Consider the following 27,144-nt stretch of genomic DNA (forward strand, 5'->3'; position numbering starts at 1 on the left):
CGGAAAAGGCGGATCACCTGGGAATCGATGAGTAGGCCTATTGTTATTTTTATTATGATATTTTTACTGTACATAAAGCCCCTTTTTACATGAACATATGATTTCTCCAGTCCTGTATGTCTGTGCTGTATGAATCCATATACATGTCACGTTTCTCATTCGTATGTGCTCGTATGTCACTGTATTTGTACCATATTAATATAAAATACAGTGGGCTGACATATGATGGATGTCCAACTATTGGCTGGCTGACCGAATGCACCTCCCACTGGTTTTTGTCTCCCTGGATACCACAAGTATATATACGGCAGCATACAGTTTACAACAGTATGCAGCAATTATATCACCCATATTTTAAACATTCCTATAGACTTCTATGGTGCATATGAAAAGGAAATACTGGAGAAAATAGCACATGCTCTATATTTGTTTATGATATGGTGGACAATATGGCCATTGAAATGGATGACCATATTGCCACTGAAATTAATGTAACTGCATAATCATGGGCCCCATCATCTTTGTTTTGATAATTGCTTCCCATGATGTCATCAGGGAGCGACGATCTGTTGCCATGACAGCTTTGGGTCATATAAAACCCAACACGGTCTCATTTTAGCAGTATTACAATGTGCGATTTAAGAGTTAAAGTACCCTAGAGGGTCTGAAAAATAGAAAAAAAAAAGTTAAAAACATTTTTTTAAAAATTAATAAAACCTAAAAGTTCATATCACCCCTTTTTCCTAGAACAGATAAAAAAATAAATAATTTGAATCATAAACATTTAAGGTATCAACGTGTCCCAAAATTTCTAATCTTCAAAAGTATCCCATGTACCATTTTGCAACATAAAATTTTTTTTTACAAAAAGTGATCAAAAGGTCATACAGTCCTCAAAATGGTAGCAATGAAAATGTCAGCTCATCTTGTCAAAAAAATGACATCTTACACAGCTCCGTACACCAAAGTCAAAAGATTATGTTTTTTATATGCAAAGTTTTCATTTTTTAGAACGTATTAAAACACAAAAAAACTTGTATCAATTTAGTGTCCCCATGATCATATCGATCCAAAGAATAATGTAGAGGTGTCATTTGTGGGGTACTGTGAAAGTCCTAAAAACTGAGACACGAGAAAATAGCACAAATGCATTTTTTCACTAATATCACTGCATTTGTTTTTTTTTCCCATTTTGGAATAATAAATAAACTCTCAAGCAGCTCTGTACACAGAAAAATAAAAAAAATTATAGATTTTTAAAGGTAGGGAGTGAAAAATAAACAAAAAAAGACTGCGTCGCGAAGGGGTTGAATTTCATACAATGACAAACGTTGTATCGTCTCCCAATTTTGCAATATAATACCATTGTTTACTACAATCTAGACGTTCCGCCTGACACTATCATAATCACTCGGCACTTTATAGAAATGCTGTCCAGTGATGCAACAAAGGTCTGCGATAAGTAATGCTAACAGCGTGAGACTGCGGAGGACGCTCATTAGAGTATTTGGCATCCACTACATTTTCCATTCCTTATGGAAAGAAAGAGGTTTCATAAGAAACATCATTGTCATCCGTACAGTATCTGGCTATTAACACCAGGCATGTGAACTTGAAAGGGGGCACCGCCATTTATAAACAATTACTCAGTCGTATCGCTTCTAAACAAGCTCTGACATTATATAGATGGTTCCATTACATTAAAAGCCCATTAATGGAGCTTCAATCTGGAAACTATCCACAGGACGCTACAGGCTTCTGTAGGACATGTCAGTGGTAATTGTATACATATACAATATTATTACCCGGCTATTCCACTCTGTACATTCATGACAATTTATGCTTTATTGCTCAAGCTGAGAATGATATAGTAATGACATGGAAGAAGGGGGGGGGATCTATTTTGGATTGTCTTTACTTACATTCGTTTCTCTTATTATTTTGTTGCATTTAAATGAAATCTACCATTAAAAAAAAAAACAAAAAAAAAAACATGTACAAATACTCACATCTGCTCCTCTCCACTAGTCTTGACATGTCTGGATCACCAAGAAAAGAAACCTCTCGCATGCCATCACCTCCCTCTCCCATGCTGGAGGAGGCAAGTATTAGTTCCTTATTATTTTTACCCCCCCCCCCTCCCCTTTCCTACCGAGCCATATATATAATAAAATTTAATCCCAGACAACCCCTTTGTTTATGCCATGTCTACTCTTTAGTGGCGTCCAGTTCTGTTGCTATTGCACCATCCAAACTTTCTTCTAGTAAGAGGGACTCTCTCTCCGCCTTAGGATCCATCTCCATTACTGCCTCCAACCCCTCACATCCATATCCAAGTCTAGGTACGTGAATGGAATATAGGATAGGTTAGTGATGTCACAGAAAGCCAAGTTGTAGCCCCTTGGAAACGGAGACCAAGTAAAGCCCAGCACTCATGTTCTCTCCTGCCATCTGGGCGTGACGTAACAGGTGGCATGACTGTAATTACAGTGTAACCATCCGCATGACAGATTATCTGACACAGGAAGGAATGAACAAGTTTCTCCCTGTCTCATGGTCACATGATCTTGGGACATGATGGCAATTTATCCAATGATGCTCTTTCCTGCATCAATTAACTAAGGACCATACTGAAGACATTTGTAAGCAATATATTATAACATATATTAGTAAGGCGCTTGTAAAGGGGCGTTTAACAGACTGTATCAATGGCTCCATAGATAGCAGCAGCTATAAAAACCCGAAATCCGACACCAGCTCAGGGCATACCAAGGCACGTGCCGAGGCCCAGAGTTGTGGGAGGGTCCACATAAGGCTCTATATTAGAAATCCATGGGGTGAAGGGGACTGTATCTAATGAATCCATAGGGTGTAAGGGGGGGCTTTATATTAAATAACCATGAGGGAGTTGTTTGGGATGATAAACCAGGGAATATTTGAGGAAACAGGTAAGTGTCTTAGTTTCTAAATTTTTAATGCCACCATGTGAGTTCACTGCAAAGGGGCCATTGAGGCTCTGTCGCCCAGAGGCCTACTGAAACCTGGGGCCAACCCTGCCCAAAATGATTGACTTTTATGGGATAATGTTTTGGGCATGCTCTGTGCAGGGAGAGGGAGAAGGTATGCTGTAATCATCATTTATAATAAACATTAGATCCTATGTTATGTTTGCATAGATGTTTTCTATCACTGTAAACCTGACTGTAATAATGACATGACTGCTGGAAATTAATCTCTACAGAACAGGAAGAAGCCAGAATGACAGATGTGGAAAAACAGTGATGTGGAAATAAAAAATAAAATGATCAACAATTAATTAAATACAGGCAGTCCCCGGGTTACGTACAAGATAGGGTCTGGAGGTTTGTTCTTAAGTTGAATTTGTGTGTAAGTTGAAACTGTATATTTTATAATTGAAGTTCTAGACAAATTTTTTTCTTTTGTCCCAGTGACAATTGGAGTTTCAAAATTTTTGCTGTAATTGGACCAAGAATTATCAATAAAGCTTCATTACAGACATCTTACAGCTGATTATTGCAGTCTGGGACTATAGTAAAGCATCCAGAGAGCTTCACCAGAAGTCACAGTAGGCAGAGAGGTCCGTCTGTAACTATGGGTTGTCTGTAAGTCGGGTGTCCTTAAGTAGGGGACCGCCTGTATATTTGAAACATAAAACACATAGAACAAATTTTGTTTTCATATCACAGACCTAACTAGACAGAACTTTTGTTTAATAGACAATGGGTGGGAAATGGGGGAAATTATCATTCAGTATCTTCAAAAAAATTGGAGTAAGATGTAGAAGATTAATAACCTGCACCTTTTAATAAAACTGGAAATTTTCTCTATAGATTTACAGAAAATATTTCAGCCCATTGAGCTAAGTCCACTTCCCATGTACAAGGAGGGCGTAAATGGCTGAAAAATGACCAAAAATGACTGATTTTTGTACAAATTATTTCCATGCCTTTATTTACTAATTTTTCTAGTGTAAAGCTCTTGATACCCCCTACGGAGCTAAATGATGAATACATATCTGCTCCCGATGTTATCTCGTGTAACCTGCATCGGAAGGAGCTAGAACATTATATATAAATACGTGCTGGAGCAGCTTTATGTATCTGCTTTATGTGTCTTACATTCCTTCAATGTCACACTGTGATCAATGATAGAGTCTCCATGTCACTTGCCCTGTATGTGGTAAATGTCATTTCAATGGGGGCAGCGAGCATGAAACCATATTAACCCCCTGTGGGAGGAATCCTACATGTGATGCTTTACTGTTCTTTGGACCATAGATGTGATCATCCTTTAAGTATACCTCATTATTTGGCCTCCAGCTCATTGAATATTCATTATTTTACCTAGGCACAACATAGCAAAGTTGATTTTTAATTCTAACAAATTTAGTTTGAATAATTAAGGAAAAAAAAGCCAAACGTTTCTAAACAGAGAGCTACATCCTCACATCTATTCATAATATCCCTCCCCACCATGAAAATCAGACCTACTTTTTTAAGCTTAGGAATATAAGGCCTGCTACGGCTCCCCCCCCCTCCCCCCCAACACTGCACACCGTACATTACAATTTGTAATGTATCTAGATACTGCAAGAGATTGTGATGTGTGTTAGGAACTGACTGTTGCTTTGCAAATGCTACCAGGATGAGAAGGGGTCATTGGAGAAAGTGCTAAACCTGAGAGTTCGGGGCCAATGTTTCTGATAGAAATGGAGTCACAAGAAATTCAGCATTTGAAGAGTGATAAGGATGTTAAGAGAAGTTATTGAGATGATGGAATTTTTAAAAAAAAATTTTGTTCATGAATACGAGGATCGGTAAATGTACCAGAGATTGTTGTACCAGAGATAACATGTGCTTTTATCCATTACTACATGACTCCTAAAGCAGTCTAAGTGTTGGAAACCAATTTCCTAGTAATTTTGTTGCCTGATGTCTGTAGCCACCCTGTGCAAATACTTCAGTAAGAGTGTGAAGAATTTGGCACCCTGGTCTCCAAATTCCTGATCTCTAAAAGTTGAACAAAGTTTTTATAACTATAACAAATCCTCTCATCCTCTTTTCCTATTTTACTTATTTATTCTCAACTGTGACGTTGAGAAAAATTACAATACTTGGTCCCCTAGTTCATAAAAAAAATTGTAAAAAGAAATGGAAAAGTCATACATTAACACAAATAAAACCAATAACTATTGTCAAAAGATACAGTTCTGTAGACTGAAATATATAAACCTTATGAGAGACCAAATCATTTAATACAAAGCTATTTAGTTTCCAATTTTATATATTTTTATATACTTTTTTCCAAGCAGTAAAAAAAAAGGAAAATTTATCATTTTGGTATTTTCAGATGGTAAAAATAAAATGCTTTCTTAATACATTATGTAACAAGTTATATGCAGTATTTGTTGGACTATAAGACACACTTTTAAGAAGAAAAAAATCTTAATAAAAAGTTCCTTCATCTCATGGTCCAAAGGTCAGAAGGATCCAGCACTGCCAGACCCTCCTGACCACAGTCCTGGAAATCAGGTGAAGAGCTGACAGAGCATTTCACCCAATCTCAGAGAGAGAGCTGAGCTTCTCCTGTTCTCTCCGCTTCTTGCTTACACAGATACAGGCGGTCCCCTACCTAAGAACACTCGACTTACATACAACCCATAGTTACAAACGGACCTCTGGATATTGGTAATTTCTTGTACTTTAGCCCTGAGCTACAATAAACAGCTGTAACAGTTATCAAATGTGACTGTAATGAAGCTTTAGTGTTAATATTGAATTTTATGACAACCCAACATTTTTAAAATCCAATTGTCACAGAGACCAAAAAAGTTCTGTCTGGGATTACAATGATAAAATATACAGTTCCGACTTACATACAAACTCAACTTAAGAACAAACCTACAGACCCTATCTTGTATGTAACCCGGGGACTGCCTGTATGTGTATTACTCCATTACCTAGACTTATGTCAGAAGCGTGTACCTGATCACTAGCTTTCAGCATCACTGCAAGGTCCTGAAACCCTTTCATGCTGCAAGGGGGTGGGGTCAGAAAAGCTAGAGAAGAAATTTCATCTGGGACTGAGTAGTGTGTGTGAGAATGAATATAGCAATCCTACATGTGTTCATGTGAGTGAATGTATGCTGCCAACCTGAGTGATTGGACGTTAGCAAGAGGTGTGTGAGTGATTGGTTGTAGTAGAACTGTGTGTGAGTGCTTGTAGCAAAGCCATGTTAGAGTGGTTGTAGCAGTGCAGTGTGCGAAAAACATGGATGTAGCAAAACTATGTGTGTGTGTGCGAATGGATGTAGCAAAGCCCTCTGTGTGTGTGAATGGATGTAGCAGAGCCCTGTGTGAGTGAATGTATGTAGCAGAGCTGTGTATGAATATATGGATGTATCGAAGCTGTTTGTGTAAGTGAACGGATGTAGCAGACCGTGTGTGCGTGAATGGTTGTAGCAGAGCTGTGTGAAGAATAGATGTAGTTAACAAATGGATGGATGTAGCAGGGCTGTGGGTTGTGTGCTCATGTATAATGATAATAATTATTCCTTTATTTATATAGCGCACACAGATTAAGCAGCGCTACAAAGAACTTGCCAAATCAGTCCGTGTATGACCAACAGGGAATTTTCAATTTATGTCAAATATATTTTAAATTTTCTTTTTTAGATGACAAATCTGCATTTTACAGTAAGGTGGGTCTTCAAGTCTTAATATGGTAGTCCCATCAAAAAATAGAACATGTCTATTAGGATATTAAAATATTATGGGAAAATGTATTACAAGCAGAACAAAAACTAAAATAAAAGCAGTTAAGAATCTGATAGTTTGTGACTACATAAGAAGGCAGACAAAATACTGTATGGCGGCACTTTGTATCACGCACCATAAAATAGACAGACAAGTAAAGCATACATTTTTAGTTTCGGTATTCCTTTTGAAAGTCTTCTATTTTGGTGTTTTTACAGATAAGTAGCCAGGGTTTGCTCTCAAAGCTATGTACAATGAAAAGTCCTTGAAAAGTCTCTTGCCGGAGGCACAATCTGCCCTGACAGACTGTAAAAATTAAAGTACCTGCTCCAGTACTTCCAATTTTTTTACACCTTCAATGTCAAATCTTAATCCAACACTGGGAAAAAAAAAACTTTTGCCTTGTTTGCTTTGAAGACAGCTGGGGAGTATGATTATAAATTACTTTTTTTTTTAACATCAAAAAATTGGAAAATTAAGAGAAAAAAATAATTAAGAGAAAAAACCTTTATATGGGATAAGCAACATTTTCCATCTTTTTTTTACAATACATTTCTCTAATATGTGACCCAATAAATATTGGCCCACATTTATTAAGGGCTCTGAGGCAGTATGTTGGCGTAATACTGTGAAAACTGCTTGAACATGTAGACTTTTGTGCACCAGTATTTTGTTGTGGGTGCGCCTCGTCCGTCGAGTCACAATATTGTGCACCTAAAGGGGTGTTTAGGTGCATATTCACAACACGCACCACATATATGTCGACATGGGTGCACCAGAGTAATGAAAACCGGACAACAGTCTTCATTAATCCGATGCATTCTGCACACCACACATTTGATAAATCTAGACCATTGTGTACATTTTGGTCCAATAAATCCTTCACTGATCAAATGCAAGGGCTCACAGATCATATTGTAGAGTCTGCTTATGAAACTACAGAGCCCAGGGCAGGAAGAAGATACAATGGGGGTATTTTACTAAGGGCCCGAATCGCTATTTTTCGCCGGGTGTCCTGAATGTTACCGATATGTGCATTTTTCCCTGAATTGCACCGGCATGCACGCAACGGAAATCGGGGGGCCTGGCCGTCGGCCGTCAGATTCGGAAAAACCGCTGTATTTTTTAAAAAAAGTGTTGCTTGACACACGCTTACCTACACCCAAGATAGGATGGAGAACTCCGGCGGACCTCAGCGCGGCAGCAACACCTGGTGGACATCGTGCGCACTACCTTAGTGAATCGCCGGAAGACCTGAATCCTTGATGGAGAACGCACCGCTGGATCGCGACAGGACTGGGTAAGTAAATGTGCCCCAATGTGCTTGTCCTTCACTAGCTTTCTGCCCCCACGACTTCCTGGTGTACACTACCGGAGGGATCAAAAAGTTGGCGGTTACGTAACCAATGTGTAACCAATCGGTCACAGGACACAGCAATGTTAAGGAGTACCATTACCTTTCCTGCCAATGACTATACTCAGAAGTCATGGGATCCAATTTGTAAGTGTGCACAAAGAGTCCATGGACTGAGGTGTAGGAGCAGGGAGACAGAACACTTACACTTAATTTTTTTTGGTCACCCCCATTGCTCTAGCTTCCCATGGGTTCAGTGTAGCCAGAAATATCAAAAAAGGTTTTTTCTGGGAATAGTACATTTTTTAATATATGGCTTTTAAAAATAACGTATACTCACCTCTCTCCATACTCCCTTTCTCCTGCTTCCATAAACTGGCTTGAGTTTGTATACAGAGGCCGGAGGTGAGGCACATCTACAGATTCTGTGTGTATGCAGAGGCTTCCGGTGATGTGAGTCTACAGATGCACTCCTGCTCCAGCACTGAATCTTATGCGGAAGCACGGCTGCAGATTAATGTCACCGCAGGCCACTGCATGCAAAAAGAAGCTGTATATGCACCACAAGAGGCAAGTGTAGTTTTTTAAATTTATTTTTAACGACCTCCAGATATATATAAGTCCCTATTCCCAGACAACCCCTGTAAAGTTAAAGGGCATCTACTACCAGGATGATTGGTGTTAATGGAGCCTGGAGCCCCTCAGGCTCATTTGCATACAGTATTTCAGTCTGGTGGTAGATGTCATTTAAGGGAGTTGAATGTTCAAACAAACACCTATTTTTCTTTCCAGATAAGGTGATGGGGTTAGGGATGTTAATCAGCACCATAACAAAAATGCCCCATTTTAATCTAAATATATTTGAGCTTAAGATGACACCCTCTCTAAATTTTACTATACTACCCCTGACTCTGCAATTTGTATACATTAAATTAAAATCCCCTGCTTAACAGGCAGAAATAGGGCTATCCGTAAATCAAAAGTCTTGGGATATATATCATAATTATTCATTCTTTACAAAAAAAAAAAGAATAAAACAAACACTGACAGATGCTCTTTAAATTCTTTCAATCAAGAATCAATTCAGGCAATCAAGAAACAACTAAAATATATATCAGTTTTAAACGTAAAGGCTCAGCTATAGGGGGAAATGTATTCAGTGGGGATTCTATAAGACTATAATTACTGCTCGCTATTCCACAACCTTCAGAATGAGAAGAAACTTCAATTTATTGCATGAATCATATTGAAAAAAAAATTAAATAAAAAAAACAATGGACTAATACTGAGAGGATAAAGGAAATGGTAAAGAAAACTACATAAATCTTATGTCCATGTTACTTTTAAATCCAAAAAAAGGCACTCAATAAATAGCTATGGTGCCCACACCCCATCATTTGCATAATTTCTAAATTTTTAAAGGGCATAAGAAGCTAAAATAAGAGCAGATCCTGTCAGAGGAGACACACACCAGCATGTAAGTGTGCTTGGTTTACAATCTGTCATCCTGGTGGTAGATTTTCTTTAAGTTTGGGTGCTTTGGGTGAATTTCCTCACTGTGAAACTAATAAAGGATTATCTTATCTTAATTAATGTAGTCAACCTTACAAATCTCTTATACAAAGCTGAACAGCGGCTTTTGATGTTTGACTACAAGGCTGTTCAAACTCTTGAACTTATATCCCATAAATTCCCATGTTTTGACCTTTCTAGAGCCCCCAATTACAAGGAAGGCTAAGTAAAGTTTGTTTGTACCATTGAATATGTTTGAATACTGTGTAAATGACTTGTCATTAGATATCGTAGTCTATAAAGTTGGGGTCACCACTGCTCCCTAGAACAATGACCTTTTGGTTATGTTTGAGAGTGAAGCTCATTTCCAGCAGAGTCAAAAATAATTGCCCCTTGTTCATAGGTTGCAGCTCAGGAAACCTGTTCAGAAGGCATGTTACCATACATTTACTTTCCAAGTATGTCTACATGCCAATAACAATGTCATCAAAGTACAAGATGAAGAAGACCTAAAGAACATCCTAGAACAGTGATGGCGAACCTTTTAGAGCCCAAGTGCCCAAACTGCAACCCAGACCCACTTATTTATTGCCAACACAGCAATTCTAGCAGTAACTTATTAAAATCCTCTTGCTCTGTGCTGCAGCTTTCAACGGTCCCGAGGACACCGATATCGTTGACAGAAGGAGAGAAAAATTCGGATTGCCATTGGAGTTCCCTTGACAACCCACTTAACAGGAAGAATTGTGGAGCTAAGAGCAGGAGCTTCAATGGCACTAATAATAATCCGCCCATATCCAAACCTTCTCTTCCTGCAGTCTCAGGTAGACCCAGATGCTTCAATTTAAAATAATACTGAGTGTGTCACGCCCTGGGCTACCTGGGCCTCCAGGAAGATCTCTTAAGTCCTGTCTGGTGAATTATGTGCTGGGGCAAGAGCTCAAGTGCCCACTGAGAGGGCTCAGAGTGCCACCTCTGGCACCCGTGCCACAGGTTCGCCACCACTGTCCTAGACCATCCAAAGAACAGAATGAAAAGATGGGGCTTCAATTACATATAAGAAAACTAAAAGTAATAACAACAGGAAGGACGTTTGACTTTAGAAGTAGTAAACAGCTTCGCCTACTTGAATCAATTATTAACATAAAGAAAATCTAGCATTCAAGGAGTGTGATGTAGTAAGATGAAAGACATAGGAAAGATCTCTCAATCTAATGATTTATCCATAGGATGAATCTTTATAGGTGACAACAAAAGGAAGAAGCACTGAAGAAGTGCCAATTTTAGCTTTAGTTTGATACCTCGGATGAACATCATGAAATCTCTCAGTGGATATTGTTGAAAGAACAAGACAACTTGATGATTTTTTCACAACTAGCACCTGTTCCACTTTAAGAAGTCTGGAAAAAATACTGTGATATACAAGTGAGTCGGCATTCCTCTCCCCCGCATTCGCTGCACACTTCTAGGACCTGTGGTAGAAATAAACCTGGTGCAGACCGGTTACTCTCTCTTGATGTATCCAGTGGCTACATTGCTTGAAATTATGTCAGTTCAGGTGGATAAAATAAGAGGGTAAAAGAAAACACATGCAGAATAAAATTGGCATAAAAAATGCACAAAAACACACATATTTTTGCACATCCCCTTAGGTCTTCTCATCGATTTGAGGACCAATATTTAAGACATTTAAAAACATATTCATGTATAGAACATAGCGATTATATATAGACGAAATTGCTATCTTTTGTCTATATATAATCGCTATGTTCTATGCATGAATGTTTTTAAATGTCTTAAATATTGGTCCTCAACTATTGTAATTGAATATTATATCGAGACAAGCAAATTAAATGAAATAGGTTTTTTTTGTTAACAAGTTGTTTACAAATTATTGTTAACAAATTGTTTAAATTGTTTTTGTTTACAAATTGTTTACAAAATCTTGGTAACAATCTGAGACAGTTTCTATTTTAGTGCTGAAAAAACAATTTTAACATTCAGGACCCTGGGAAAGCTGGGTTGGATTCAACCTTTCTTTCATAAACACATTACACACGTAGCTTCCTTAACTGTCCAGAAAGGACTAATCAACCTGAGCCGGATCACTCATACAAAGAAGCTGGGGGATGGTGCAGCGATTGATTACTTCTGCCTGTTAGGCACAACAAAGGGATTACATAATTCTCTGGAGCAGTGCATAACTAACATAAAAGGAAAAGTGCTGGAGTCATGTACAGAAGCGACAGAGCCTCATCATAATAATTTTATAGTTGATTTTCAGCAAAACCATTCAGGGATTAAACAAGATATGTTTCTGATGCTACAGCATTCTCAAGGTATGTTTGGTTCATAATGCATCAAATCAAATGGTAGGTTTCCTTTAAATGTGGAAGTAATGGTCAAAAGTAGGCTGCTTGGTATCATTTTCTCATTTAGATACCTAACATACATTTTTTCTTTTCTCTGAGCAACTATAATAAGCTGGAAGATAATTGGCTTTTCATTATGCTCCACCCCATTCTCTAAGCTATGCCCCTGTCAGATCAAAAAATTTGCAAGAGTGGTGGGGATTTACTTTGTGTACCTTACATGCATCATCTCAGCTTTATCTTTTCTCTAAACATTTGAGAAAATGCACAACAAGCTGAACAACAAGCTGAAGGACAATTGGCTGCAGAAGGGCAAAGAGCGTTGTCCACTTTCAACAATTGTACAATTTTCCATTATATTATCTGTGATAATTCCTCACAGTTTTCAAAATAAAAGCTGTCCATGGTCATGTGCACATCTCATTATAACTAGCTATGCACCTATGTGACATCACATAACCATGGACCCGTTTTTCTAAATAAGAAGTAAAAAGAAAAAGCAGAGATTTTGAAAAAAACCACTAAGTCATGCAACACAACACAAATTTATGGTGAACGTAAATATTACATTGGACTCCAATATTATGAATATCCTGTAGATTCCTATAGATTATTTAATCACTTTGATTCTGAATTCATTGTGAGACTATTACTATTTAGCTACAAATTGTTCCCCTTAGATTCCCATATTTTCAAATGTATAATTTTACCTGGTATCCAGGGATATCTATAGCGAGTCGCAGTAGGCGTGGCCTCCTCAGGCTGAATCCAGCAGTTTCTCCCCACTCTTTCTTTGCATGCAATAGTAATGTCATGTGACCAAGGTGACATCATCCTTTAGCCTTGTAAAATTAGCAAACTGTACACAAAGCATATATCTCATTAAAAAATCACAGCATATCACATGAAATAACAGCAGCCTGGATGTAGAGGAGTAAAAGTCCATGTAGGAATGCTGTAAATTTTTTATATGGTCAGATATGTGCATGGGGAACAGTTTACTAATGTTAAGAGGCTAAAGGACCTGTGATGATGTCACCCTGGTTACATGACATTAGGTCATGCCCCTCGATTCTAGATACCAGGCAGGTTTATAACTCTGATTTTATGCGGACCGAAGAGAAACAATTTTCAGCTAAAAGAAGGGTGTATAAGAACCTGCCACTAGTTGTTTTTGTGAAAAGGTTAAAGGTTCCCTTTAAGATCTACCTGTAGTGTAAAGAAGACAAAACTCATGGATGCAATTATATAATGCCCAACACAATCCACTTAATCAAGATTACATGAAGAAACAAAGATCTCTAGTTAGCTCACCTAGATGTGTGGAACAACCTTCCTGCTAAGTCCCTTGACAAACTGGGGCAGATTTACTTACCCGGTCCCTTCGCGATCCAGCGGCGCGTTCTCTGCAGTGGATTCGGGTCTTCCGGCGATTCACTAAGGCAGTTCCTCCGACGTCCACCAGGTGTCGCTGCTGCGCTGAAGTCCGCCGAGGTCTGCCGGAGTGCACGAGCCTATTCCTGGTGAAGGTAAGCACGAGTCCAGCGACACTTTTTTTTTTAAAAAATGTGTCGGTTTTTCCGAATCCGTCGGGTTTTCGTTCGGCTACGCCCCCGATTTCCGTCGCGTGCATGCCGGCGCCGATGCGACACAATCCTATCGCGTTCGCCAAAATCCTGGGGCAAATCGGAAATATTTGGGTAACATGTCAGGAAAACGCGAATCGGGCCCTTAGTAAATGATCCCCACTGTGTTCAATGATCATGTCAGAAAATTGGGTTGACTCCTAGACCTCCAGATTCTAAGAATTATCTTTTTTTTTTTTTTTTTTTTTTTAAGGGTATTTCAAATTGAAATCAATAGGAAAGCATCAATTCTGATTTCTACTAGCAGATTTTTTTTTTAGTTTGCAGGGTTAAAAAAAATCACCTTGCCCTATATTCTAGATACTGCTCAAAATATGGAGCATACATGTCAAAAGCTGCATCGGAAAGTTTGACTTGAGATTTAAATCCACATAAAATGGCTGTATGAACATTCCCTTAGGCTACTCATAACCATTACCACACTGAATGACTAGCAAAAGCTTTGAAAGGGTGTCCTGCTGTGCCAAAAGGGCCACCGAGCATTGCTGCACTGAGGTGTATAGTCATTTTGCTTTATCCATCATCTGCTTTTTAAGGAGACGTCTGTGGCTGTTTCTGTGTTACTGACAACTAACCTAAACAATTATAGTTCGCATTATTCATAGAAATGGGGCAATTTTAGCCCCTGATTGTTTAGTGAAGACAAAAAGTTATGGAGTGTCTTTGTATAGTATATGTGAATTAGATAATATTAATGATAGATAGATAGATAGATAGATAGATAGATAGATAGATAGATAGATAGATAGATAGATAGATAGATAGATAGCTCTACCTTCTCCGCCCTCATCATCTGCTTTTCACTCTCAGTCCCTGATGAATTCTCTCTTGCTAGGATGATTGACAATAAGGTCTGAGATTAAAGCTCTATGTAGAAGAGAGGGGGCGTGGTGAGGTGTCCACCAGTAGAATGTAGACCGAAAACTAGCAATAAGCGGACCCAAGTCTGTATTTTTCTTGTCCCCGAACCGGTACTTCTACCACAAGTTTGGGTTGGGCTATTTTTGTTTCACAATGTTTTTATTAGTTTTTGAATTTTGAAGGGGTACAGAAATAAAAAAAAGGGGTGAAGAGGAGATGTATAATAAAAGCCAGCAAGAGCATTTAACATCATATCTCTCAGACCCTACTTGGTCTGGTAATTCCACATGTTACAAATTATAGGCCCTCTGGGTCCGCTATAAGTTCTTCAAAGCAAATTATCTCCAATATATGACAGGAGGGAAGGGGGAACACAATTAGGAACGGAATACAGGGTAGGGAAGGGGGTCCTGTTGGGATGAGAAATTGTCTATCTATATAAATGGGTTGGGCTATTTTTGAACGCTGGCTGTGCGTGCACACTTCTGGAATTTAAATAGCAAAACCTGCTGCCAGCATTTAAATGAGCGGACCATGAACTTATGGATAAAGGTTTGGGGGTCTGAACCCATAATGTTTGGCATGGAGTCCAACTGTGACGTCAACTATGATTTAAACGGCACTGGCGGATTTGCCAGTGGAATTTAAGTGGTAACACTTAATTGGGCATTCATTTTGTGCCATAACTTAGGGTCGGTTTATAGGGAGGGCTTTATGGGTGCTCAACCCGGGGCCCCCACCAGCAATGTTTGCCAGTCAGCTCACTGCTGTAAGATGAATGTCTCTGGGAGTGATACGCAGTGGCAGTGCCTCCAAGCTGTGACAGTGACTTACTTGCTCTGTCAGAGAGTGTGCCCGTCCAGCCATCTTCAATAACATTCTGCATGCAATTTATTGGGAGCTGTGCTACATGCAGAGTGACACCTGTTACTTCCTCACAGATCATGTCAAGTAGGATTATGTCAGGAGGAGGACAGCGAACTCAGCGAGAAGCAGTGGTGACTAGAACGAGTAGTCAGTACTACTGCCACTGGGCCTGCTAGGCCAGCAGCTAAGATAACATGTAAGTAGGAGAAAGTTTAGAATATTAATGATAATTTAGGTGTCTGGGCTACATTTGGGGAGGCCCCTCCAGATTATGTGCCCAGCCCCCCCCCCCCACCTTAATCTGGCCCAGCTGGAAGCCAAACAAAACCTTCAGTTTGTGTGTGACCGAACATGAACCCTAACAGGTCCGCTATAAAGACTATAGAGCAGTGATGGCGAACCTTTAAGCGGCCGAGTGCCCAAACTGCAACCCAAGCCCCCCCCTTATTTATCGCGAGGTGCCACCAAAAATAAAGCAGTAACTTATTGCTCCCTGTTTTTCAACAACTTTCAATCATATTGGCCTCCTGAGGACAGCAACACAACAGAAAGATGGAAAATTTGCATAATTCTACCTTCTTTCCAGTGTCCCTCTACACACAGAGAATCATGGGGCCAGCAGGAGGTCCTCCAAAGATAATTTGGTCCTGTCTACTTATTCTCCCTCTTCCTACAGTCCCAAGTAGAAAGTAAGTATCACTTTAAGATTCTTTGAGTCCTGTCTGGTGTGCTGGAGCGATGGCCCGGGTGCCTCAGAGTGCGGCCTCTGGCACCCGTGCCATAGGTTCGCCACCACTGCTATAGAGAGTGTAAAAAATGAAGGACTAGAATAAACGTTGAAAAGTGAGGTAGGCTTTGAGTTCTAATAGCTTCAAAATAAAGTTACATTATAAGGTTGGGTGAATAATGATATTTTTATTAGTACCAGAATAAAGCCATTCCTGGGCCTTCACCTGGAGCACAAGTTTCATTGTATACAATGGCCCAGGGTGCTCGGCCAACCCGTAGTTACACAGTAAAACAGGGGGCAATTAAATCACAACTAAATTGCCCAATTTTACATCAACAAATTATCTGATTAAGCTACAACCAGCACACATCATCCATATTTATAGGACATATTCGGGTTCCTTTTACATTAACCTTCCATGGAATTTCAAGGTCTTCATCTGGTAAAACTTCTCAGCTGTGTTATTAGATTAGGTTTAAAAATTAAATGTGGTTGACAGCTAAGTATGCTATTAGCCTTTATTTGGATATGGTGGATATACAGATCAGTCAAAAAAGATCCTGAGCAAAACCAGAATACCGTGTGTGTGCGAGCGCATGGAGAATATAAATGTCATGCCTGGACGGAGAAAAAAAATTCTTATCTATATATGTCATGTTTCAGGGCAATGGACTGCCATGGATTAATATTCCTCAGTAAATGTACAGTGACAGGTAAGAATACACATTCGATTAAAAGAAGATGTTGGTCGTGCTTGTTAGAAAAGTAAAATGGACAATAAAGTATCAGATGACTTCCCAATATTATGTAAGGAAAACGGGAACGAAAGTATAACGGCCGTAGTATTCTACCAGGGAGACACATTTTGGCATTATAAACTTAAAGAGATTTGTTTAAAGACATTTGACTATAGACATAAACTTTACATAAAAATAAAGAACACAAAATAATACAGGCGGTCCCCTACTTAAGAACGCCCGACTTATAGATGACCCCTACTTCCAAACGGACCTCTGGATGTTGGTAATTTACAATAACAGTTCAATAATCATCTATAACAGTTATCACAGGTGTCTGTAATTAAGATTTATTGTTAATCCTGGTTCTTATGACAATCCGACATTTGGAAAATCCAATTGTCACATAGACCAAAAAAAATTTTGGCTGGGGTACAATTATAAAGTATAGAGTTCTGACTTGCATACAAATTCAACTTAAGAACAAACCTACAGAACCTATTTTGTACGTAACCCTGGGACTGCCTGTACATGGTGCGCTGCCAGGAATTGTGACTTTTCTCCCCTTTATGCCAACTCCATGCCAAGCATGCTCAAATTAGGCCACGCTGGGAACAACCCTTTAATTATAGCCTACACCAGTTCCTGCCACAGGTTACAGTGCAACCGTAAACCAGGCAGGACTTGGTGTAGAATTGATCCAGGTGCATGGGAGCCCAATGGTATATCGAAGACAGGCAGGGGGAGAATTCAATGCACCAGCTCTTTATAAATTCCCTTCTTAATGACAAGACATGGGACAATACCATCCTTACCCAGAACCAACACCTGCCCCATAAGAAGAATGAATTTCATGACATATATGGCCTCTCACCTAACCCATCCAGTTACCTGTACTGTACTGATGAGATGTAATAACATTAAAACAGCTCTGTCTACTGATGGGAGACTATTCCTTTTGGAAAAAAAAATATTTGTTTGGCTAATATACCACTAGGCTTCCAGAAAGTCAGACATAAATATAGAGGGAGCTGAGCTAGACACAGTTTCCTTTTCCCACTCTCAAAAACTCAGGTTGCATTTACATTGACCTATGCCCTCCCTGCTCCATGGAGAGGAGGAGGGGCGACCCCTCCCCTCTCCATAGCTATACATTGTGCAGGGCACCGTAACGCGGTGAAAAATAGGACAGATCCTAGCTTTTCCTCATGTATGGAGCGGCACCGTATTGCTCCCTGGCCTATTGCTTTCTATAGGGGAAGCTTGCAGCCATACATATGTCCCCATATGGTGTTGTGAATGTGGCCTTACTTGTATATTCCTTCCCAAAATCCCCAGTGGTGCATGCAAGGCCTTTAAGACCTCATACCCCTGAATAAGTGGCTCCATATAGAGCAATAATCCCTTTCAGATCTATTGTACTATTATATAGTACTATTAGTATCATTTATTTTTTTTTATTATTTATACAATCCATAAATTGTGCTGCCCCCTTTTGCCGCTATCCCCCTCCACCATTGCACTAGAAACTCTTCAAACCACCATGAATTTACAAGGCCATTACCATCAGTGATGCCTTCATCCATCAGCTCCCCTGTGTATCTCACCATGTGATCAGTAGATAAATGAATTCATAAAATATTCATCTTTAAAGACAACATAAAAAATACTTGTCTGCGCAAGTAATCAATTCAGCAATCAATCAGGTAGCACAAGTCATTTGCGCTGCGCCTTACATGGTCTAGATTACACTGAACATAGAGCAATGAATAATGAAGGTGGTGACTATATGACAGCAGAAGCAATAATCACTCTACTGTATAATTCTACAAAATCCAATAACCATATCATAAATATGACAAAGCTTTAATCCCGGAACATTATAGAATATATGTTATGTAAAGTGTAAAGACCTAAAGAAAATGACTTATTATATTACAGTTTTTCACCTTCATTGCATACAGACATTTGGTTAAAGGGGTTGTTCATTTTATGGATATAACTGTTATTATTTGGGTAATGAAAAGTTATACAATTTCCAATTCCTCACAATGCCTCCGTTTGTTGTTATTCTATAGGAAGCTTCAATGTTTACTGTGGATAAAAAATGCTTCATGGTCATGTGATGTTATATAGCTTGTTATATCCCTGCTCATGTGATGTCACACAGGTGCACAGCTTGTTATATCCCTGCTCATGTGATGTCACACAGGTGCATGGCTCGTTATATCCCTGATCGTGTGATGTGACACAGGTGCATGGCTCGTTATATCCCTGCTCATGTGATGTCACACAGGTGCATGGCTCGTTATATCCCTGCTCATGTGATGACACACAGGTGCATGGCTCGTTATATCCCTGCTCATGTGATGACACACAGGTGCACTACTCATTATATCCCCTGCTCATGTGATGTCATACAGGGGCAAGGCTCGTTATATCCCCGATTATGTAATGTCACACAGGTGCATGGCTCATTATATCCCTGGTGATGTGATTTCCCACAGGTGCATGGCTTGTTATATCCCTAGTTATGTCATGACACACAAGTGCAGTACTCGTTATATCCCTACTCATGTGATGTCATACAGGTGCACAGATCATTATATCCCTGGTTATGTGATGTCACACAGGTGCACAGTTCGTTATATCCCTGGTCATGTGATGTCACACAGATGTGTGGCTCATTATATACCTGGTTATGTGATGTCACACAGGTGCACAGTTCCTTATACCCCTGCTCATGTGATGTCACACTGGTAGATGGCTCATTATTTCCCTGGTTATGTTATGACTCACAGGCGCACGGCTCGTTATATCCCTGGTCATGTGATGTCATATAGGTGCACAGCTCGTTTTATCCCTGCTCATGTGATGACACACAGGTACACTACTCATTATATCCCTGCTCATGTGATGTCATACAGGGGCAAGGCTCGTTATATCCCCGATTATGTAATGTCACACAGGTGCATGGCTCATTTTATCCCTGGTGATGTGATTTCACACAGGTGCATGGCTTGTTATATCCCTAGTTATGTCATGACACACAAGTGCAGTACTCGTTATATCCCTACTCATGTGATGTCATACAGGTGCACAGATCATTATATCCCTGGTTATGTGATGTCACACAGGTGCACAGTTCCTTATATCCCTGGTCATGTGATGTCACACAGGTGGATGGCTCATTATATCCCTGGTTATGTTATGACTCACAGGCGCACGGCTCGTTATATCCCTGGTCATGTGATGTCATAAAGGTGCACGGCTCGTTATAGCCCTGCTCATGTGATGACACACAGATACACTACTCATTATATCCCTGCTCATGTGATGTCATACAGGGGCAAGGCTCGTTATATCCCTGGTAATGTGATGTCACACAGGTGCATGGCTTGTTATATCCCTGGTGATATGATGTCACACAGGTGCATGGCTCGTTATATCCCTAGTTATGTCATAACAGACAAGTGCAGTACTCGTTATATCCCTACTCATGTGATGTCATACAGGTGCACAGATCATTATATCCCTGGTTATGTGATGTCACACAGGTGCACAGCTCGTTATATCCCTGTTCATGTGATATCACACAGGTGTGTGGCTCGTTATATACCTGGTTATGTGATGTCACACAGGTGGATAGCTCGTTATATCCCTGGTTATGTGATGACTCACAGGTGCACGGCTCGTTATATCCCTGGTCATGTGATGTCATACAGGTGCATGGCTCGTTATTTCCCTGGTTATGTGACGACTCACAGGTGCACGGCTCGTTATATCCCGGGTCATGTGATGACACACAGGTGCCTCATTCTATCACACAGCTCTGTTTATCCACGGGAGGTAAAGCATGAAGCTTCTTGTTAAATGTCAGCAAGCAGAGATATAGAAAACCATAAGGGTTTGATAAAGAAAGTATAATGGTAAATTCATTACGCTAACAATATCAGTTATTTCCCAAAAATGGGCAACCCTTTTAACAATGAATTAAAAATACCCACAGCTACCCTTCGAGGAAGCTAGGAAGCTTTTTGGAGGTACAATGCTGAACTTGGCAATGCCCTCAAAAAAATAAAATAAATAATTAAAGTATATAAAAATAATGCATCATGAATGTGGTAATCTATTCAGATGTATTATCCTTATAAAATCATCTTTAAAATTATGTTAATAAACCAGAAGGGCTCTGGGGTGTAACCAGAGCCCTTCCATGCTGTAGCTTCACAGGATGTTATACAGTGCACTTCTCACCCTCCCCCTGCTCCCTTAGCCCATTTGCCTTCCTCATGCCTGCTGTAATCTCACATAGTGGGAGGGTGGATTTCTCCTGCACAGTAGAACAGCCTGTGAATCTGGAGCACAATAGGTCTCTAGTAATGGCCCCCCACAGCCCTTCTGGCTCAAAAGCATAATTCTAAAAGTTTATTTTAGAAGGACGGAGGCCATAGATGACAAATATAAGGAGATTACAACAATCAGGGTGCCTGGACCTATGAGTGAGTCTCCCTGGATGCTGGATTTTGATGTTAGATCTGTGAGTCCAGTTTATTCATAAGAGAAAGCACCCCCTTAACAATTTTAAACACCCATCAGCCCAAGACAGAGTTTAACAGCTTTCTGTTTAGGAAAGTATATATACCAATCAGTTAGTCACTAGAGAGAGGCAGGGAAGAGGACAGAGGAGATATACAACTCGTGAATACACCAGACCCAAAAGCTATTTTCCTATTTTCCTAGATTTGTTGTTATGAGATTGCTCTGTACACAGGACAGCATATAAAAGGGGATAGTGTCACTTTACACTGACTAAAGATTTACATGCCGCATCTAGTTTAAACATTTTCAGTGTGGTTCTTTGCTTGAAGAGGATTTTTCTACCTTCAAAATTATAAGTAGTGATAAATAACCAGATGCCTAGCAGAAAAAAAGGCAAAAGCACAAAATGAACCACAATGATAACCCATACAAAATATAAAATGGTTGAGTTTTTTTTTTTAACTTTTTAACTTTGACTATGGGAAACGTTGAACATTCCTAAGAGACGGATACAGATATTATTGCTATATCGGACTTTCAGAAGAATGAAATCTCAATCCAACATTGGTTTGCAACTTTTTTTCCATTTTTTCTTTCAATAACACAGAAGAGATTTCTACAATAGTTTTAGCTCCCAATGTAGAGAACGACACAACTGATAGATCTTCCAGACTACAAAGTCAGACTGATTCAATGACTCGGAAACCTACTACGCCTGGAAAAGTCCAATGTAACCTCACAGTGTCCCGGGTCAGCTGCCACGTTTCCTTGATCTAGAGTCTCTAATCCCCTTTTTAGGAACAAAAAGACCCTGACATCATTAGAGTCTTCTATAAAGGTTAGTACATTCTTACCAGTTTCTAGTACAATTTTATAACCTTCCAAGATATTTCACCATGATATGGCCTCAACATGACCCCAATAAAAGGGTAATAAAGCTACAGACATGAAAAGGGTCATAGACAGGCCTGAGTGTCCCCATCTAAAGTTTAGAGTTCATAGCTGGGAATAAAGGTCAGGCAGCAGCAATAAAGATATATATATATATATATATATATATATATATATATATAGTTGACCACCTAATGATGATGAGGTCTAAGTATTTGACCACAACCAAAGGACCCTAGTTCGATAAAAAAATTTAGTTTCCTCAAACCAAATTCTGGTTGGTTTGATCTCATACGACAGAGTGTTATAGACATCAGTAGAAAGTCATCTTCATGTGACCGTAACCAGGTCATCGGTGTGGTTTTATTGGGTAGCTGACCAATGTATGAACTATACTACTCATTTCGACCTCTATATCTCCCTTATATAATCATCCTCGACACCCATCCCCTTTAACCAATTTCCAGATTTTCCAAGCAAATGAGCGCAATACAATACGACCTATAAGCATAAGGCGTTATTACGTTTCCTTTTAAGTCCCTACGCCTCTCGGGTTAACTGGGAATATCGGATCCACATGATGAAGGTTTATACAAAAGCACTTAAAAAACACGAACACAGACTGAAATAACAAGTGTAGCATACACCAGATATTATATGCAGGAATATTTCATTATGTGGCACAAACAAGGGCTCTACAGCGGTTTCCTTTGTTATTTTGCCATAAGAACCTGTCGTTTTCCCTCTCACAAAAAGCTTCCCCTTTCTACATTGCAAAATGTGCAATTGTATGCACGATCTTAATGGTATAAGAGAAAAAAAGGAAGAAAAAACAGGTAGGGAAAGAAGCAGGAAATAGTGGTTTCTTTCTTTATGCCTTGAATGGAATATCGAGTTAGTGCTGTTACTCGCAGAAAGGTTCCTTTTAAAACAGAGCCTATTGATTGTTGTGAACTGCAGACAAAAAGCAAGTCATTAAAGGCAAACAGCATTTAAGAATTTCAGGTTGGGAATCATTACTATGGCAACACTGTGAAGAGAATAATCACTTAACTATTTCGCATGAAACACCCACATTATGATCCGCGGGCCCCTGCCAGAAACACAACTGGAGACGTACAGACCTGCTTAACACCCCCCACCCTCTAGTTTTAAGTACTGGCCTGTAAAACCCCTTTTATTGTAGCTTAGATCTTACACATTACCCCTGGCAATCTATAGTCACCATAACATTTTAAAAACTATAATCATAGGGTAAAAAACAAATGGTGCAAGGATATTCTGAACCCCCTGTGGAGTCAATTGAGAAGGTGCAGAAAGTTTCAGAAGGGGGTATGATGGGCCTAGAATGGGTAGCGATCTTGATGGCCGTTTCCATCCCATGGATGTTGTATCATCAAAAACCCAAAAGCCATAGTATTTATAAATCACCTTTATGACAAAAAATAACATTAGCAGGAGGTCATCCCAACCCACCACCCTACAAATCATGCCCGATGTACTAAGGGCATGAGGACCTGGCCCTGACTGGCATAGGATTGTGATGTAACATGTGCCAGGAGCTGGTGCAGGCTTTAGTCAATGCACCGGAGCTAGTCGTCCCAACCCACTCCATGCCCCGGCCAGCTCTGTGCCGCTGCAGACACTTCGCATTTATACGGTGTAAGGGAAGGATATTCCGACTTTGTTATGGCTTGGAAATCAGTGTTTTGACTCAATGACCCCCTCCCCCCCTTATTGTATCAAATGATTGCTCTTTACACTTAAAAGGGATTTCTATTCTAATGAATGTCTCTGCCCCAGTTTAAGCATGGACCTGGCAGATGGTTCTCTGGTACTATGATGGACCAGTCCAGCACAGGGCGCACAGAATGTGAGTGCACTCTGACACAGAGACTTGCAGTATAGTTTGTAAAAATTCCCCCAATATTTACAGGAACCAGGGCTTCTGAAAAGGGAGGAGACTTCCCCATTCATGGAAGACCAGCCATCCGGCTCCTAGGCATTTTACAGGGTTCCCACAAAGGATGTGACTGGCATGTGCCCATCCTATATGAGGAGTGGTTTACAAAAAGGGGCATGGCTAACCATATTGTTCTATAATTTTTCCCAAAATTATGACATTGTTTATACTACAGGTTGACCAAATTCTATCAAATACAATGTTGAATAAACCCATTTTTATTGCTTTATTGTAATAACCTAAACCAATAACCTAGTCTGTAACAAGCTGTGTAATGCACAAAGACCTAGGCATTGTATGTCCTGTGTAATGTCCAGAGGGGCAGAGGAGGAAAACTAGGAGAGGCAGGGCCCCATATGCACACATATAGAACATATACACACACACATATACATCATATATAATCACATATATGTTACATACGTCTTATGCTGTATGCTCCATTCTTTAGTGGCAGATCAGATGAAAGGGCCCCCCTGACACTGCGGGCCCCATTGTGGCTGCTACCACTCTAGTTACGCCCCTGCAGGAAGGTGGTGCTTTACATAAGGGTTCTTGATATACTTGTATCAGGCACTAATCCCTCACAACCTGTACAAAGTTTTTCTTTATCCACAAATCTATTTTTAACAAATCCTAAATGCGATACTTTAAGGTTCTTAAAGTAGTTTGTTGCACAGTTTTTTGCTATTCATAAAAGGGGAGGTTTGACTTCCCCAGTTTTTTGATCAAAATATACACAAAGAAAATCATCGAAACGGTCACGTATGAAAACAACTTTGAAATATTTGCCAAGAACTTGTACACAAATTGATCAATGCCGACAACACGAGGTTACAAAGAAATGAAATCGACTGAAGACTTACTATTGATCTGATTTTATTCTCTTTTACCAGGGAGAGAGAAGACTTGTAGCAGTTTGCAAGGTCCTCTTTGTGGCTCTCGCTTAGTTGTCCCCTTGCTATAGGACCAACAGTGTGAATAACATCTGCAAACAAAAAGAAAAAGGATTTAACTACCAGTTTTCGACATAAGATTTTTTTAAATCTGATTACAAACCATGTTCATACAAAATAATAATTCATTTATTTATATAGGGCACACAGATTACGCAGCGCTGCACAGACCTTGCCCAATCAGTTCCTGTCCCCAATGGGGCTCACAATCTAATCAACATACCAATATGTTTTGGAGTGTGGGAGGAAACCGGAGGACCCGGTGGAAACCCACGCAAACACGGAGAGAACATACAAGAAGTAAAATTGAAACTCACAGTATATTAGAAAGTATTACACAATACTGTATGCACAGATAGGATGGAAGGGTCTGATCAGGGGTCTGACTGCCGACACCCTCCAGAGGTCACACAAATGGAGGACATGATGTGAATGAATGGACCATTGCTAACCTTCTAGGAGCCATCCCAGCATGTGCATCAGCACTTTATTCACATGGAGCACCCATGGTATTTTAAAGTGTCTGTTCTTCTGGGTGTTCAAGGAGCCGGACACCCCAAAAATCCACTGTTTATGTTAATCAATGTCTAGGAGGAATAAGGCCGCATTTACATGACCTTAAGGGGGGCGTATGTATGTCCCCCATGGAAGGCAATAGCACACACGTGCGGCACCGTACTGCTCCGTACTCGGGGAAAAGATAGGACATGTCCTATCTTTCCCCGTGTGCACGGCCCATAGGCCATGCATTTCTATGGAGAGGTCATAGGTCGAGCATGCGTTCACGAGAATCTAGCCTAGCAGAGAAGCTGCACGACACTGACTTAACTCTCAAATCTCAAGAATTGCTGTTGTCCGGCAATACTATCATGAACCACAGAGATACAGTAATAGGCGCCTTTTAACCCCTTATCACAGAAACTTGTTTTCAGCTTAACAACAAGAATCAATTTTCAGAATCCGACATGTGTCACAAAAGATTGGTTATAACTTCGGAACGCTTTAACACATCCAGCTGATTTTGAAATTGCTTTCTCGTGACACATTGCACTTCATGTTAGTTGAACAAATTAAGTGATAAGTTTTGCGTTTTGTACTGAAAAAAAAAATGAAAATTTGGAATATTTTTAGAAAAATTCTTAATTTTCAGAGTTTTATATGTTCTTCTTTCTAGGTATTTAGTTAGACCACCCAAATAGCTTGATAAGTAACATTTCGGGAATGTCTGCTTTATGTTTTTTATGCGTCCTACCATTTTTCTAGGTGTTATGAGGTTTTAGAAATTTAGCTGCAATTTTGATCTTTTTTTTTGCCAAGGATCAAGTTTTGAGGGACAATTCAGCTTTCAAGTGAATTTCAGAGGCCTTAATATACTATACACATAGAAGCTACACCCCTTAACGTATGTGAAACAACTCTTAAGAAGTCTATTAACTCTTTAAGTGTTCCACAGCGGTTAAAACAGTATGGATGTGCGATTTAGAAACTTTTGAATTTTGGGGGGAAAATACATTAATTTAGGCCGAAAATTATACTTCACAATGACTTAAATGAGGAAATGCCCTGCAAAGTTTGATGCCCAATTTCTCTTGAGTGTATCGACACCCCATATGTGGTGGTAACTGCTGAATGGGCGCAACGCCGGGCATAGAATGGAAGCAGCGCCATTCAGAGCACATTTGTATTGTCACAGGTAATAAAATGTATATTTTTTGGTAATGCAAACATATGAGGGCTTATTATTTGCAGGATGAGATAGATAATTCATTTTGGGGGTTTATAGCACAAGATTTTATTAACTATTTCGAGGTAAACACAAAGAAAATGTACAGATTGATGTGGATGTGGTGATACCAAATTTTTATGTGTTTTTGTGTTTTATACTTTATTTGGTTTTTAAATGTAACTGTGACTTTTATTTAATTTAATTTTTTTTT

The 27,144-nt window shown here is 39.6% G+C and overlaps 1 protein-coding gene across 3 annotated transcripts in view; it reads right to left on the minus strand.

Annotated features, from left to right (window-relative positions):
* Positions 1-27,144, minus strand: part of MACROD2 (mono-ADP ribosylhydrolase 2) — a 1,393,268-nt gene that overhangs the window by 469,206 nt on the left and 896,918 nt on the right. For all 3 annotated transcript variants that reach the window (XM_072140441.1, XM_072140440.1, XM_072140439.1), the window contains exon 6: positions 25,118-25,239. In XM_072140441.1, the coding sequence (XP_071996542.1) occupies positions 25,118-25,239 (122 nt within the window). The remainder of the gene's footprint in view (positions 1-25,117; positions 25,240-27,144) is intronic.

Source organism: Engystomops pustulosus, chromosome 3, assembly GCF_040894005.1.
Source record: "Engystomops pustulosus chromosome 3, aEngPut4.maternal, whole genome shotgun sequence".
NCBI classification, from domain to species: domain Eukaryota; kingdom Metazoa; phylum Chordata; class Amphibia; order Anura; family Leptodactylidae; genus Engystomops; species Engystomops pustulosus.